Source organism: Portunus trituberculatus, chromosome 48 (assembly GCF_017591435.1).
Source record: "Portunus trituberculatus isolate SZX2019 chromosome 48, ASM1759143v1, whole genome shotgun sequence".
NCBI lineage: Eukaryota > Metazoa > Arthropoda > Malacostraca > Decapoda > Portunidae > Portunus > Portunus trituberculatus.
This window is the reverse complement of record NC_059302.1, coordinates 24,339,919-24,357,418: the sequence shown is the minus strand read 5'-3', so window position 1 is coordinate 24,357,418 and position 17,500 is coordinate 24,339,919. Positions and strand designations below refer to the sequence as shown.

The 17,500-nt window shown below is 42.6% G+C and overlaps 1 protein-coding gene and 1 long non-coding RNA gene across 2 annotated transcripts in view; one reads left to right on the top strand and one right to left on the bottom strand.

Moving 5' to 3' along the window:
* Positions 1-5,658: 5,658 nt before the first annotated feature.
* The window catches only part of LOC123498796 (trithorax group protein osa-like), a 100,782-nt gene continuing 88,940 nt past the window's right edge, over positions 5,659-17,500 (bottom strand). Inside the window, exons 3-6 of the mRNA XM_045246220.1 lie at positions 10,653-11,021; positions 10,054-10,254; positions 9,635-9,892; positions 5,659-9,316 (exon numbers count right to left, since the gene is read on the bottom strand). Coding sequence (XP_045102155.1) covers positions 8,619-9,316; positions 9,635-9,892; positions 10,054-10,254; positions 10,653-11,021 — 1,526 coding nt within the window. The 3' untranslated portion in view covers positions 5,659-8,618. The remainder of the gene's footprint in view (positions 9,317-9,634; positions 9,893-10,053; positions 10,255-10,652; positions 11,022-17,500) is intronic.
* The window catches only part of LOC123498802, a 132,735-nt gene continuing 129,924 nt past the window's right edge, over positions 14,690-17,500 (top strand). Inside the window, exon 1 of the long non-coding RNA XR_006672796.1 lies at positions 14,690-14,958. This is a non-coding gene — a long non-coding RNA (uncharacterized LOC123498802). The remainder of the gene's footprint in view (positions 14,959-17,500) is intronic.

The window sequence follows — 17,500 nt, the reverse complement described above, 5'->3', positions numbered from 1 at the left end:
AGAAAAGTAACAACACGCCGCTGACAGAAGATTGTACTTCGGCTCACCAAGGACACTGTTTTGGGGCGATTGGTGTGCTTCGCTTAGGAATATATGTTAGTTTAGGTCAGTCTCCCATAGAAAGGATACAACTTGGATGGAGTGATAGGCTTATATAAGAACAAAATCGTATATGTGTAGTATAAGAAAAGAAAAAAAAGCAGACTGGGTTGAAATGAACAAGTCTCTCGAAATAGTATAGTTATTATTTTACTTTTCCTTTTAATTTTTTTTTTTTTTTTCGTGATATTATTGGACTACGAAATTCTGATCCCAAAATTCATTAACGTCAGGTATGAAGCAAACAGACAGACAGGACGCTCTTAGAAGTATAGCTATCACTACCTCGCAGCAGCACCGTTATGAATCCAGAAAGATATTTGAGCTCGTGTTGAATTATAAGTTACACGTGAAGCGTTGAATCAATAATCGAGACTTTAATTAAATAAGTCGACAGGCAAATGTGTCTTTCAGTCTTTTTTCTTCATGGGAGCGACTTTTGTGGAGAAAGAGAGAGAGAGAGAGAGAGAGAGAGAGAGAGAGAGAGAGAGAGAGAGAGAGAGAGAGAGAGAGAGAGAGAGAGAATTAGATAGTAGTACGCTTAAAATAGGTAGCACACGACAGTTCACCTTTGTGTATATGGTAATTTGTACTAAGTTATGCTTAAATAAGAGAGAGGGAGAGAGAGAGAGAGAGAGAGAGAGAGAGAGAGAGAGAGAGAGAGAGAGAGAGAGAGAGAGACTAAAGGCGACCATCTAATGACCATCTGAAGGCAAGGCTGTTCCTTTTTTTTTCTTCATCTTCTTTTTGCGTTGTTCCGTAAAGGCAAGGCAGCGACTCGGTGTGTGACTCCGCTACTAATAATAATCGATTAGAGATAAGAAGTTAATGACGCGGAAGAGTTCAGTCCATTTTTTTTTTTTTTCCACAACGGTGTAATAAACTTCCTTCCCAGCTGCAAAGAAAGCTGGCCACGCTGGGGCTCTGCAGACACTGAAATGGCAAAAAAAAAAAAAAAAGCAAAAGTTACTCTCCATTCTTAATTCATCTTTTTATTTCCGTTTTTTCTTTATTTTTGTATATTTTTTGTGGGATTTTGCTCTCTCTCTCTCTCTTTCTCTCTCTCTCTCTCTCTCTCTCTCTCTCTCTCTCTCTCTCTCTCTCTCTCTCTCTCTCTCTCTCTCTCTCTCTCTCTCTCTCTCTCTCTGAGAAAAGTTGAATAGAGAAGTTGTGGAATCTAGGTATCCAGTCTTTTTGCGAAGATGCCTTGATATTCCTCTCTCTCTCTCTCTCTCTCTCTCTCTCTGAAAAATGCGAATGCGCCTTGATCTCTCTCTCTCTCTCTCTCTCTCTCTCTCTCTCTCTCTCTCTCTCTGAAAAATGCGAATGCGCCTTGATATTCTCTCTCTCTCTCTCTCTCTCTCTCTCTCTCTCTCTCTCTCTCTGAAAAATGCGAATGCGCCTTGATATTCCTCACTCTCTCTCTCTCTCTCTCTCTCTCTCTCTCTCTCTCTCTCTCTCTCTCTCTCTCTCTCTCTCTCTCTCTCTCTCTCTCTCTCTCTCTCTCTCTCTCTCTCTCTCTCTCTCTCTCTCTCTCTCTCTCTCTCTCTCTCTCTGAAAAAATGCGAATGCGCCTTGATATTCCTCTCTCTCTCTCTCTCTCTCTCTCTCTCTCTCTCTCTCTCTCTCTCTCTCTCTCTCTCTTGGGAAAAAAGCTGAATAGAGGAGGATTGCAGTCTGGCTATCCAATCTATTTCCGAAAGCGCCTTGATATTCGTCTGTGATGGGACGAGTGGAGTGTGGAGTGTGGAGTGGATAGAGCAGCGGCCACTCACTAAAAGCCACCCGTTCCGAAGCTGTCATATCATACTGTCATCAAAGGTTAGGACAAGTATTCCATGAACTGCATAACCTCAACCAAAGTTTCTCGGGTGGGGGAAAAAATGATGAAAGGTGAAAAAAAAAAAAAATGATAACTGGATATGGTGTGTTGAGGGGGAAACGAGAATGAAAATACAGATAAAATGAACGAACGAACTTGAAGCAAACTAAATGTAGACTTAAGACTTTATAAATGATGGAGTTTGTTTTGCTGTGAATTGAAGTTGTGGTAGTTTTTATTCCTTCATTATTGTTTTTATTTCTTTCTTTATCTTTATTTATTTATTTATTTATTTTTGTTTTTATTTATGGATTTGGAGGTACATCAACCGTATCCAAAAGGTTATTTAAGGGCATTTAAGGCTCATCACTTGCTTAACTAACGACCTTCAGATCTATATAAAGGTTAGTTAATCTGTTAAAGAGCCAATACACATGTTTAACCCCCTCCATTACAGGGACGCATTTTTACCTTGAGTTTTGGGTATGATTAGACAGTTTTATTGACATTAGGAAGGTTCTATGGAGGTCAAAAGATTACTGGCTAGAGTCTTCACTATTTTAGTCCCCACATACGTTTCTGAAGCTGTATGAAATCACCAAATAGTAAGTAGAATAAATATGAAAATGAGTCCTGGCACTGAAATGGTTAAAGGCCAGTGTGTTTGCATTTCCCTGCCTTCTCCTGGAAACATGCGTGTGTTGCGTTGATAATAACCACATTTCACTTTTAAAAGAAGATAAGTCAAAGAAAGTAACTAAGGAAATAAAGAAGTATAAGGAGGGTTCAAGACAAAAGATAAGTCAAGGAAAGGTAACTAGGGAAATAAGGAAATATGATTATTATTATTATTATCATTATTATTATTATTATTATTATTATTATTATTATTATTATTATTATTATTATTATTATTATTATTATTATTATTACTATTATTAATACTATCATTATCATTATTATTACTGTTAATATTAGTGTTACTACTCCTATTCCTGTTAGGTATTCTTATTTTTACTCATTCTTAGTCTTATTATTCATCATTTTTGTTGTTATTATCACTTACATTACTTTTAGTATAGATGCTATTATTATAATTACTATTATTGCCTATTTATATGCATTTAAGATACATCTGGACTGGGGGACCGCCCACGCGCGGTGTCTTCATAACAGTCCTTTTGTTGGTTGACGTGTAGTTAATTTCAACAATAAAAATATCGAATTGAATTGAATTGAGGAGGATTCAAGACACTTTAGGCTAACTTTCTCGGCATCTAAGTGGGCGTTTTTCTTTAGTCGATTTTTTTGCCTTTGGCAAGATTTCCCCTCTTACATAAAGAGAAAAGAAAAATATATGTTCCTTTTCACTATCCAATTAACCCTTTCAAAATTGGTGGGACACATTTTTACCTTGAGATTTGTGTGCGATTAGACCATTTTATTGACATTTGGAAGGGTCTGTGGAGGCTAGAAGATTAATGGCCACAGTCTTCACTATTTTAATCCCCCACATGAGTTTCTGAAGCTGTATAGAATCACCAAAGAGTAAACAGAAGGAATATTGGAACACGTCATGACACTGAAAGAGTTTAGCTGTATCCACCAGAACTGTCAAAGGATCCACTTGTTTCTCGGATCCTTATTTTCTTGATGGTGATTCCCTCTCTCTTAGATTAACCCCCCAAAAAATCAATATAACTAAATTGATAGGTAATCTTAACCATTTAAGTAGAGTGCCGCGTTTTCATGTTAATTCTGGTTACTATTTGACGATTTTATACAGCTTCAGAAACTTATGTGGGGGTTAGAATAGTAAAGACTCTAGGAATTAATCTTGTGGCCTCCATACCCCTTTCCTAATGCAAATAAAATCGTCCAATCATACCCAAAAATCGAAGTAAAAAAATGCGTTTTCATATAAATTCTAGTTACCATTTGACGATTTTATACAACTTCAGAAACTTATGTGGGGAATAAAATAGTAAAGACTCTGGCCATTAATCTTCTGACCACCATAGACCCTTCCTAATGCAAATAAAATCGTCCAATCATACCCAAAAAATCAAGGTCTCGGTTTGAAGGGCTTAATATATCAATCAACTTTTTCCTACTGATTTACATTCTTCCCTTTGTGTTCGCTGAGGTGCACGGCAGGAAGCACAGCAGGTGACATCATTGCGGCAGAGGCAGCGAGATGAAGCTTCTAGACAAACAGGTTAGTTGATTATGTTTGTACATGATTTTTGTCTTTGTCTTTGCTTTTATTGCTTTTATTTGTTATTTTTGTTTATTTATTTATTTATTTATAGTTAAGGTTCCCAGAATGTGTGACTGTTTTCCTGGTGTCGTGGGAGAGAGAAAGAGAGAGAGAGAGAGAGAGAGAGAGAGAGGGGCCGCCGGGTACAGTGGAACCATGCATGCTTTGAGGTCCGAGGGGTCTCCAAGCGCACGGGTTCGATTCCTGTCCACGGTCCGAGTGTAGGTTGGGCTTCCTCACTCGGGGCAACGGTTTCCTAGCGGGTGGGCTTTGAGATAGAAGGTACCCCCCAAAAAAGTATCCCCTTTAGCCCAGAAATTCCCGTGAAAAGCCCACATGGTATAAATAAGAAAATAAAAAAAGGAAGTCCGAGAAATATTTGTTGAATAATGAAAAGACTTACATTATATTTTCTTGTCCATTTGATCCTCTTCCGTCTTTTCTCTGTCCTTTCTTACTTTCTATATTATTTTCTATTCTATTTCATTTTGTTTATTCATTTGTTCATGTGTTTTATCATTTTTTTTTCTTATGAGTGTATGTCTTAAAGGTTCTGCTCTCTCTCTCTCTCTCTCTCTCTCTCTCTCTCACCCAACAATACAGGAAAATCAAGCCTCATTTTTGTTGTTTTTTATTAAGAATTTATTAGTGCAACATGTGAACACGGCTATAAACACACACACACACACACACACACACACACACACACACACACACACACACACACACACACACACACTGCACATCTACTGTTCCTACAATGTCTAGGTCTACAGACACACCTACCTACCCTGTTCTGTGGTGTGTGGTGGTCTCAGTCACCCCACCCCCTCTATATACAACGGCCGCTCATTCCCTCTGGTTTGCCTCAAGAGAAAAAAAAAAAAGTTAAGAAAAAAGATGATAAAATACAGAAAACTTAATAATTGTAAGAACATAGGAAGGGAATTAAAAGGAAAAGAGATGACTGAGGTTGAAGGAAAGTATAGAAAAGTAATTGCAAGGAAAGAGGAAGGAAATTAAAAGTACTTGAAGGAAAATTGGAAAGGAATGAAAAATTAAAAATGAAAAGAGAAAAAAAAGGAGAAAAGAGATGACTGAGGTCGAAGGAAAGGAGAGAAAAAAGTAAATGCAAGGAAAGACGAAAGGAAATGAGATATACTTGAAGAAAAATCGTAAAGGAAAGAAAATGCTTGTAGAGAAAGATAAAAAGAGACAAAAAAGTAGAAAAGAGATGACTGAGGGTGGAGGAAAGGATGAAAAAACAAAATACAAGGAAAAAAGAAGAGAATGAGAAATACTTGAAGGAAAAATGAAAAGGAAAGGAAACATTTGTAAAGAGAAAGAAATAAAGAAAAAAAGCATAATTTGGCTTGAGAGAAAAGTAGATAAAAGTTAGCTGAGGTAAAGAAAAAGTACAAAGAAAACTAAATAATTGCAAGGAAAGAGGAATGAAATGAAAAATACCTCAGGGAAATTGAAAAGGAAAGGAAATATTTGCAAAGAGAAAGGAGGAAAAGGAAAGCACTTGAAAAAAAAGAATAAGAAGGTAAAAAAGAAAAAAGTAAAGAAAACAATGTCTTATTTTCTCTACTTGAAATATTCACAAGAAAAAAAAAGTTACACATGTGTCTTTTTTTATACATTCAATTGTCAATTCAAAATATACACTTTTTTTCTATTTCTATTAAACAATAAAAACATACTCTCCTCGTATCATTTTCTACCTTGTCATGAAAATAATAAACTTCTCTTCCTTATATCTTTTCCAATCCAAACTTCACTTACTTTCATTTATCCATCAATACATTTTTACTTTTGGCACGGAACGGATCACTATCACTGTTATCACATCATCTCTTTCTCGCTCAAATTTCATAATAATCTCATTTCTTTTTTCGTCTGTCATTTTTTTCGAGGGTTATATCAGCAGCATGCCAGTGGTAGAGGCGGTTAGTTTATTGTTTCATTGTTACATTTCCCTCTCTTTTGGGTCAGCGGTGTGAGGTGGGCGTCAGATTTTTCCCCCAAACCACATACTTCTTTCTACCTGGGAGTGGGTGGAGCCGGGTTGGGCGAGACGGAAAGGAAAGAAAGGAGGCTGAAGACCGAAATCTGAAACCCTTTACTCTCCCACCATCACTGCTTTCCAAAGGCTCCAGTTGAAGATACTCGTGTTTTTAAGAGTATTTTTATGGTTCTGGTGATAGATTGGCAAGATTTCTAGTTAATTAAAAGGATAAATTATGTTTAAAACCCGGCTGGGTGTCTTTTTGGCCTTGGAAAATTGTAGTGAGAGGCGAAGGAGTTTCTGAATACAATCTTTGAGAGGAGTGCAAGGAAGGAGCAATGCAAGTGAGTGAGGAGGAATGAGAAGAAGGGAAAGGTGGACCAGTGAAAATGAGACAGAAGAAGGATATAACATGAAAAAACTTGAATAAAACAGAGGAAAATGAAGGAAGAGATAGCTGAGGATGGAGAAAAGGAGAAATGAGTATGGAAATGATAAAGGATCTAACAGGAAGATAGAAAAACAAGATAGAAAAGAAAGGAGGAGATGGATGAAGATGAAGTGGGTATTACCAAAAGAAATGAGCTAAAAGGACAGGAAAAAAAAAGATGAAAGTGTAGGTAAAGATAGAAAAGGAAGAGTATTAAAGGGAAGAAAAGAAAAATAAAAGCTATAGGAGGGAAGTGAGAAAAAATAGTTATATGGAAGAATTATAGGGAAAATAAATAGGAAAGTGTTATTAAAGTAAGAAAGGAGGCACGGAAAACACAATATGGATAAAAATGCTATAATAAGAGTGGTTTATGAGAGAGAGAGAGAGAGAGAGAGAGAGAGAGAGAGAGAGAGAGAGAGAGAGAGAGAGAGAGAGAGAGAGAGATAAAGAAAGAAAGAAATCAGTCAGTCTGTCACTCCACTGTCTTAATCAACACAAAGTACATAGTATCCAATTTAATAAGAATTTAAAACTTTTATCTCAATCTCTTCTCTGTAATCCCTCACGTTCCTCCCAATCTATAAGTGAGTGTGTGTGTGTGTGTGTGTGTGTGTGTGTGTGTGTGTGTGTGTGTGTGTGTGTTTAGAGTGTGTTTTGGATCGATGAGTATTGTGTTGCGTTCACCTGGCCGGTTCAGTCAGGTGTTTTTGTGAAAGGTGAGTAAATGTTGGTAGGTGACGGAGTTTTTTGCGCCAGGTGTTTTAAAAGGTGTGTGGCAGGTAAAAGTGAGAGAGAGAGAGAGAGAGAGAGAGAGAGAGAGAGAGAGAGAGAGAGAGAGAGAGAGAGAGAGAGAGAGAGAGAGAGAGAGAGAGAGAGAGAGAGAGAGAGAGAGAGAGAGAGAGAGAGAGAGAGAGAGAGAGAGAGAGAGAGAGAGGTGTTGGGGATCGTGGTTGGGGAGGTGCGTGGGCAGTGTGCGTGAGGGGGGTCTGTGTGGTGTTGGTGGTGGTGTTGGTGGTGGTAGGGGTGTGGGCGCAGCTACATGAATGGCTGGTGTTGCATTGTTGCCACGATGCTTTTTTTTTTTCCTCCACTCTTCGTTTACTGTTTTTGTTCCTGGTGTGTGTGTGTGTGTGTGTGTGTGTGTGTGTGTGTGCGTGTGTGTGTATGTGTGTGGTGGGGTGGAGTGGAGAGGAGTGGGAGGAGGTGTGTGTGTATGTGCTGTTGGGCGGGAACGTGCGTGTGTGTGTGTGTGTGTGTGTGTGTGTGTGTGTGTGTGTGTGTGTGTGTGTGTGTGTACTTGTGCGTGTGCGTGTACGTGAAACAATGGGATGCGCAGGATGGCTCAAGCACTGATTAAACTTTCCTAAACAAGAAGAGGTCAACTGCGCTCCTGTTTGTCTTGTTCTCTTCACGTTCAAGAGATAAAGGGAGGAAGGTGGGATGATGGAGGGGAGGGATGTTGCGGGGAGGGAGGGACTGGCCACAAACTCTTCCTCCTCCTCCTCCTGCTCCTCCTCCTCCTCCTTTCTTCACCCCCATATCCCTCCCCTTCCCTCCCCTCTGGCCCCTCTTGCGTGTTCACAGGAGTTAACATAATTTCAGTGATTAAGTAATTTGTTGGAATAATCGTTTTGCGGTAAGAGGAGGAGGAGGAGGAGGAGGAGGAGGAGGAGGAGGAGGAGGAGGAGGAGGAGGAGAGGGTGGAGAAGAAGAAGAAGAAGAAGAAGATGAAGAAGATGAAGAAGAGGAAGAAAAAGAAGAAGGAGAGGTGAATATTGTTTTCCGAGTGGAGTAAGAGAGTGATAGATAGATAGATAGATAGAGAGATGGGTAAATAGACAGAGAGAGAGAGAGAGAGAGAGAGAGAGAGAGAGAGAGAGAGAGAGAGAGAGAGAGAGAGAGAGAGAGAGAGAGAGAGAGAGAGAGAGAGAGAGAGAGAGAGAGAGAGAGAGAGAGAGAGAGAGAGATGGGTAGGGGTGGGGTTAGGGATTAACTAGGTCTCATAATACACGTGCCTCACATCGGCCAGGGCGCTGACGAAGGTGCTGCCCACGCCTCCCACGGGCCCCCGGTACTCCTCCCCCGGGTAGCCCATGCTACCCTCATAGCCCCGGTACACCTGTTCCCCTGGGTACTGCTGCCGCTCGCCCCGGTAGTGGTGCAGCCGCGAGTACTCCTCCTCGGGGTACTCCTCCCTGGAGTAGGCGTGGCCCTCTTCCCGGTAGTGGGTCAGGGCGTCGCTCCGGTACTCAAGACGCAGCTGCTCCTCCCGGTACGCGGCCTCGCTTGCCCCCCGGTACTGGTCCTGGTAGTCGTGGCGGTAGTCCTGGCGCGGGTGGCACTGGGACGGATGTGGCGGGTGCGGCGCCGCCCATCCACCCCCGCCCACCACCTGCTGCTGTGGGCGCCCCGCACCCCCACACTCCGGCCCACTCAGATACCGGTCAAACTCGGCGCGGTCCACATCCAGGTCCACATCGTGGCCCACCTGGCCCACGGCGGGGTAGTGGCCTTGGTGTGGCCCGGCCGGTCCCTGGTAGGGCAGCAGAGGCGGGTGGCCCATGGTAGGGTAGGGAGGGTGTGGTGCCGGGGAGTAGCCGTAGATCATGGGTGTAGGTGGAGGAGGGGCGGGGGAGGGGGCGGAGGCGGCAGGGTAGACGCAAGGCACCTGCGGCACCGACGGCGGCTCAGCTGGGGAGGAAACACCTGCGTGAGGGAGCCTCCTTCACGAGGCAGACACGGCGCTGCACTCAGCGTGTTGTGTGTGGGTCAACAGCTGTCCTGTGTGTTCCCTCTGTCCTGCTTATTGTGTATTGTCAGTGTGAAAAACTTTAAATCAAGTTGCCTGTTGACCATTGCAATGTAAACCATAATTTCATCCGACATTACACACACTCACTTCATATTAGGAAAAGCTGTGGCTGTGTAGTGAGTGCGAGGTGAACAAGTGGCTGTGATGCAAGGCCGGCATTGTGAGGCGACTCACGTCTTTAACTATGAAGGGAATACCTTTGACGGCGTGCTGGTGGTGTGGTGGCGGTGCTGGAGGAGCCGTGGGAGGGGCGGGGGCTGGGGGCGTGTTATACTCCCTACAGGGGACTCTGTCGGCATCCCCCCGCGGCGAGTTGTCAGCTGGGCAGCACATGAGCTTTTCTCTGGGGCTGTTCAGAGGAGGGTAGTGTGTGGGGGCCTCGCTCTCCTGGGCGGAGCGAGGGTCGGTGGTCTGTGAGTAGCTGCCTTCCAGCGCATCGTCTCCTTCACTTCCTCCTGAAGGATAAAATGCTCGATTATGCAAGCACGTCAAGGCAAACCAACCCTATCTGCTCTCGAGTGGCCGCCTCGGGCAGGCAGTAAAAACAAATAGGCAATACGTAATTTGGTGAATGTGCGCCAACTATCGACCACACGAGGTGCGTGGCGCTGCTCACCTGCGTCAGGGGACGAGACGGGGTTGTAGGATGACACGATGCTGCTGAGGGAGTGGAAGGCGTCGGGGAAGGCTGGGGCGCGCTCAAACATAGAGATAAGCCGCGACACGGGCGTGGCATCCTCTTCCGGACCCGCCCCAGGCGACACCTCTGGCGGCGTGGGCAGGGGGCCTCCCCCGACACCGGACGAGGATGAGGAGCCTGGCGGGGCACAGGCACGGGGATTAGCCTAAGAGAATGAGTCTGCGAGGAGGAAATCACGCTTCCTGGGACCACTCGAGCAGAGAGTGAGCAGACTCGTCCTTTGTTGTTGTTGCGTTGTTTGTATGTTGTCAGGATTACATGGCGGAGGTTAGGCTAGATTGCAGTGAGGTACGAGTAGCTTACGTGAGCTGAGTTTAGTTGAGTTTAGTGTAGTATATTTTAGTTAAGTGTCTTTCAGATAAATATACTTTAATTAAGTCTCGTTTAATCTATATTACTTACCCCCCAAAAAATAACTTAAAGTAGCCTAACGTATGCTTTTTAAATACTCAAATATCATATGTAGTGTCTGAGTCTCACATCGCTCCATTACTGCCAAATAACCATGCACTCACCAGTGTGGGAGCGGTGGTGGTGGTGGTGATGGTGGTGCGGGTGGGGGTGGGACGCCCTGCGCGGGTCGGGGTCTGGGGAGCTGCCTGGGGATGTCTCTGGGGTGTTGAGGGACGAGGAGACACTCACAGCAGGGGTCGGGGTCACGGCTTCCCCCTGGACCCTCCTCCCCGGTGGCTGCGTCCCCTGCTGGCCTGAAGAACCCAAGGAGGACTGCTGTGGCCCGCTGGGTTTCTTGGGCTGCTGTTGTTTGCGGCGTCGCGGGCGGTACTTGTAGTTAGGGTGCTCCGCCATGTGCCTCAGCCTGAGCCTCTCCGCCTCCTCAACGTATGGGCGTCGGTCCGTGGGCGTGAGGGAGCGCCACTTCTTGCCTGACGAAGGAAGGAGAGGTGGTGTCACTCAGGGAAGAGAAAAAAGAAAAGAGAGGAAATGGATTGGTAAAGAAAGGTAGGATAGGAAAGAATGATAGAGTAGGATAAGGAATAGAGGAGAAGAAGAGGACAGAGAAGAGAGGCCTGATAGAGAAGAGTTGAATAGATAGATAATTAAGGATAGGGAAGGAAGAATAGGAAGAGAAGGATAGGGAAGGGAGGACAGGAAGAAGGGGAGGGAAATTTAAAGACGAAGAAGAATAGGGAGTAGAATTTAAGAAGCGGAAGCCGAAAGAGGTGAATAGAAGAGAGAGAAAGAGGAAGTGAGAATACAAAGAAGGAATGGAGGCAGTGGAAGAAGGGACTCAGTAGAAAAATGAAAGGAAGACTGAGAGTGGAGGAAAATGAAAGCAGGAGAGTGAAAGAAAAAGGAGTGTGAAAGGAAGGACTAAGTAAAAAGGAAAAAAGGATGGAAAATGGCTAGAGAGAGAGAGAGAGAGAGAGAGAGAGAGAGAGAAAGAGAGGAAATTAAACACACGAGAAAAACTTACTAACAACGAAATAATACACAAATAAAAACTTAGTGAAATCTGAAATCTGAGACAAGGAACGAAGAGGGAGAGGGAAAAAAGTGGCTATAAAAATCGTACCAGTGAATTGAAATACGTAGATTTTTCCCCCATTGTACATTTCCCGTCAACTTTCCACAAGGGGGGGGGGGAGGGAAAACAAAGGGACTTCACCCCCCCCTCCCTTGAGCATAGAACGACCTCGAGAACCCGTGGAGTGTAAGGGGGTGATGGAGGGGAAGGGTGAGGGTGGAGGGAGGTGGGTAGAGGGCAGGAGGTATGGTGGGTAGTTAATGTCCGAAGTAGCTGCTCTCTCTCTCTCTCTCTCTCTCTCTCTCTCTCTCTCTCTCCAGTACATGTTTCACCTATCTATTTTGTTTTCTTGTCTGTATTTATCTATATCTTATTGTTATTAGTACTCTCTCTCTCTCTCTCTCTCTCTCTCTCTCTCTCTCTCTCTCTCTCTCTCTCTCTCTCAGTGCATCACATCCTCCCTTTTCATCACTTTCACTTCTAGATTTATTTCCAGTTGAACCTTTTTTCCCTCTGCTTCACGTGGCCTTCACCTACTCTCTCTCTCTCTCTCTCTCTCTCTCTCTCTCTCTCTCTCTCTCTCTCTCTCTCTCTCTCTCTCTCTCTCTCTCTCTCTTCCATCTTTCTTTCCTCCTCTCCTTCCCTCCTTTATCTCCCTATTTTTCTTCCTTTCATTCCCTCCTTCCTTCCTGCTTGTATAAATTTTTGTAAAGCAAGCTAATCATCTGTGAGAGAGAGAGAGAGAGAGAGAGAGAGAGAGAGAGAGAGAGAGAGAGAGAGAGAGAGAGAGAGAGAGAGAGAGAGAGAGAGAGAGAGGAAGGGAGGGTCTTTTCTACAGTAGCTCCTTGTCACTTCCTTCTCCTCCACTTTCCTCATGCATGGCTTCTCTCTCTCTCTCTCTCTCTCTCTCTCTCTCTCTCTCTCTCTCTCTCTCTCTCTCTCTCTCTTTTCTTCTCTTTTCCTTCGCTTAGTCATCCTCTCGTTTTCTCTTTCTCTTTACTCAGTTTCAACGCTTCTATCTTCCTGTCTTTTTTTCTTTCGTTCTTAATTACTTTCCTCCTCTTCCTCCTCCTCCTCCTCCTCCTCCTCCTCCTCCTCCTCCTCCTCCTCCTCCTCCTCCTCCTCCTCCTCCTCCTCCTCCTCCTCTTTATTCTTTCCCCACAACCATTAGCACATTTAATCAAAGCTTATCTTAATCTAACTTAACCTGAGCTAACCTTACCCAACCTAGCAAAGCATTACCTAACTTAATGTAACCTACCTAAGTCTCACATAACTTATTATTTTCCTTCTTTTCTCGTATTAGGATTTTTTTTTTTTTTGCGAGAGATGGAATAAAATTAAGTATGTGAAAAGATTCGTTGGAGAGATTTTCCTAAGATAAAGAGAGAGAGAGAGAGAGAGAGAGAGAGAGAGAGAGAGAGAGAGAGAGAGAGAGAGGGGATTTTACATTGTTACTCATGCATCTTACTCGTTATTATTATTCACATCCTTCCGTGGTGTGCTGTGACTCTTTTGTTGTCATTTCTTAAGGGAATGACTCTTAATAGGACTTTTTTCTTCACTTTTTGTTGTCCAAGTGGTTCTTTCACATCAGTCAACGTCCTACACCAGTCCCTTCTAATACCAGTGCCTCTATAATACCAGTCCCTTTCTATTACACCAGTCCTTTCTAATACCAGTGCCTCTATAATACCAGTCCCTTTCTATTACACCAGTCTCTCTCTTGTACCAATGCCTCTCATACCAGCGCCTCTTTCTTATACCCGTGACCGTCTAATATCAGTGATCCTCTAATACCAGTGATCCTATTACAGAAATGCCTCTCACACCAGTGCCTCTCTAATACCAGTGATCCTATTACACCAGTGCCTTTCACACCAGTGCCTCTCTAATACCAGTGCATGTAATACCAGTGACCCTATTAACCAGTGGTCGTCTTACACCAGTTCCTCTCTTACACCAGTGCCTTCCTTACACCAGTGCCTTCCTTACACCAGTGCCTTCCTTACACCAGTGCCTCTCTTTTAAATCAGTGCTCCTCTAATACCAGTTCATCTTTTACACCAGTGTCTTCCTTTCACCAGTGCTTTTCTAATACCAGTGCGTCTCTTACACCAGCGCCTTCCTTACACCGGTGACCCTCTTCACCCCTTGAGTACCATGACGCGTTTCCATATTCATTCTGCTTACTATTTGGTGATTTTACACAGCTTCGGAAACGTATGTGGGGGATTGAAATGGTGAAGACCGTGGCCATTAATCTTCTGACCTCCATAGACCCTTGCTAATGTCAATAAAATGGTCTAATCGTACGCAAATCTCAAGGTAAAAATGTGTCCCAGAATTGAAAGGGTTAACCAGTGTCTCTCTCTGACACCAATGCTCGTGTTACATCAGTCCCTTCTTACATAATAGAGTAAAAACAAATTATCTAATGAGTTTCCTCCCACGGCAGCGCACAACCCCCCTAGTCATCCCTCGCGCGGGGGTTCACTGAAGCATGAGACTCAACCACCCGAAGCCTCGATCACTGACTCGCTCCGCTTGACACGTGACTCGCTCAAATGACTCATCACTTGCTCGCTCTCGGCTGACTCACTCACTCACTCATGATCTCTTATACACACAAATACACTGCAACCTAATCTCTCTCTCTCTCTCTCTCTCTCTCTCTCTCTCTCTCAGAAAGCGGAAGTCATTCATACTTTTACCAACCCACATCAGAACAAATCACACAAACCATACTAACAACAAGAAAATGAAGGAATGAATAAAATCAACAACAACAAAAAAAAAACAAGAACATTGAAAACTATCGTTGCAAAAAGAAAAAAAAAATGTGGATAGTTTAACCCTTTGAGCACCATGACGTATTTCCATATCCACTCTGCTTACTATTTGGTGATTTTTTTACAGCTTCAGAAACTCATGTCGGGGAGGATTAAGATAGTGAAGACTGTGGCCATTAATCTTCTGACCTCCATAGACGCTTCCTACTGTCAATGAAATGGTCGAATCGTACACAAATCTCAAAGGTAAAAATGTGTCCCAGTATTGAAGGGTTAATTAAATTTCCCGCGGCGCACCTTGCTATCCACGCATCCTTCACCCCACTACCTGTGCCAGCCTGACCACGTGAATACCTTAGCCAGTCCGAAGTGGACGTGAAGGCGTTTATTTAACGTTTATATAGCAAAGAAATTAACTTAACTTTTTTCTTAAGCGAGTGAGTGTGTTTGTGGCGTCATCTCCTGTACTGAGTAGAGGACGAGGCGGTAGAAGACTGAAGGAAGGAAGGAAGGAAGGAAGGCAGGAAGACGAGGAAGTAGCAAGTAAGAGACACATGATGTTACTATATATGTTATTTCAGTGTTATTAGCGTGTTAATGGCACCAAATTTGTAGTGAATGAGAGAATGTGATATAAAACGGAAGGAAGGAAGGCAGGCAGACGAAAAGAAAGTAAGAGATAGTGCTGTTTGGTTCTGAATTAGTTGCTAGGATACACCGTTACTGTGTGTTACTGTGTGTTAGTAGTGTGTTAATGGCGCCACGTGATGGATAGAGTGAGGGAAGGTGATATAAGATGGATGGAATTAAGAGGAAAAGTAGCAAGTAAGAGTCACCGCTATTTCGTTCGGCATTAAAAGCCAGGATATGACGTTACTGTGTTAATTCAGTGTTAGTCGTGTGTTTTTGGCGCCAACTGTTGTATAGAAAGAGAGAAGGTGATATAAGAGGGAAGGAAGGAGGGAAGGAGGGAGATATGGAAGGTAAGAAGGAATGGTAACTATTAGGTTCTGTTAAGCCTCAATAGACCTATCTTTTTTTTTAGCCTAAACTCTTTTACTTCCATTTAACGTGTTTCCTTAATCACAAACTTCTCTGAAGCATTTGTGTATAATTTTTGCTACACTATACTGGCGAGGCATTGGATAATCTACTCTTGCCATCCCCGTTTCGTTCTTTTCAGTGATGTAAAAACTAATATACGTTACCTCTAGTGTTGGCAGTGTTACCGTATTGCAGTGAAAGAATTAACGTTTTCTCTTCAGCTCAATACATATAAGGAACACTAATTACTTTACTACACTTTAAGGGAACCAGCATTTCAAGTGGGACTCTTTTATATGTATATATTCTATTGTCCTTGGCTGGTTTCCCTCCGGTATAAAAAAAAGAAATGTTTATGATGAGGGCAAAGGGCACAAAGTGATAAGTGAATGATTATATTAGAGTTTCTATACTTAGTTTTCTTCTTAGTTCCTTGGATATAACGAATTGTTGTGTTTAAGTCTAGACATATCGTTATTTTTCTTATGATCGTATCCTTTGAAAGATTCTGTAGTTTTCATAGTCCTTGGTTGATTTTCATGTTCTGTATCATTGTATCTTTTATTCTTCTTTCTTTCTTTCTTTTACGCGTCACGTTTAGCTTTAGTAACGACAAAGGTTGCATCATTTTCACTCCTTCCTTCCTTCCACCCTCAAAAACTTCCACGCGACACGTTCTAATAATTTCCATAATGTAAATCAGAAGATGTTTCATTCACTGCGTGTTACGTGGAGGTGTGTGTGTGTGTGTGTGTGTGTGTGTGTGTGTGTGTGTGTGTGTGTGTGTGTGTGTGTGTGTCTGTGTCTGTGTCTGTGTCTGTGTTTGTGTCACGGGGAGAAGAGTTACGGCCCAACACACACACACACACACACACACACACACACACACACACACACACACACACACACACACACACATTATAATCACAAACCCTAAGGCACAAATAGATCTTAATAAACTTCCTTAAAACTTACCACATAATGAAGAGACAAGAGAAAATGAAAAATAAATAAATAAATGAGAAATAAATAAACATTCAAACGAAAACAAAATAAGACCGAAGAGAAAAAGAAGCATGGGAAGAAGAGAAATATAAAATAAAGAAAGGATAAAAAAAAAGATAATATTCTCAATCCTCTGCTTGAAAATAATGGAGAAAAATGATAAGCAAGATCTCAACGTAAGGCGAAGAGCGCTCTCATTATTTTGAACACCCGCAGGAAAGGTTAGGGTTAGTGTGATCTTTCTCTTTAAGGTTCCACTAAGGGTTGTTGTGAATGGTAGAGGTCTTCAAACGGCGCCGCATTCAGGGATGGTGGTGGTGGTCGTGGTGGTGGTGATGGTGGTGGTGGTGGTGATGGTGATGGTGATGGTGATGGTTGGTGGTGGGTGTGCTCTCTCTCTCTCTCTCTCTCTCTCTCTCTCTCTCTCTCTCTCTCTCTCTCTCTCTCTCTCTCTCTCTCTCTCTCACACACACACACACACACACACAGAAGCTATCTTGTATATTTCTTCATTAACGCTGCAATATATGTAATAAACAGGTAGCAACGGCAATAATTACTAGCAATACTTAAAGATACACAGCAGTAATAACGATAACAACAATAATAATAATAATAATAATAATAATAATAATAATAATAATAATAATAATAATAATAATAATAATAATAATAATAATAATAATAATAGTAATAATAAAGGTCAGATCCTTCAAGACAAAAAAAAAAAAGAATCACCTTGAGTTTTTAATGTATGTTTGTTAATTTTCTCATTTCCACACTCAAGGTCAATTGCAGGTAGATGAGAAGGTGCCTTTGACCTACTCAGCCTGGATAGGTCACCCCCAGCACGCAGGGAATCGAGGAACTGCGTAAATTCCCCCATGAGTTTGTATTTTCTGACCCGCTCCTTAAATGGTTCTGAAATTAGCACTTAAGATCGGAATTTCAACTATCCTACATTACAAACCACTCGAATTTTCTTTACTTCTTTATCTCAAATCGTTACTTTCTTTACCTAGATAATCACTTTTCT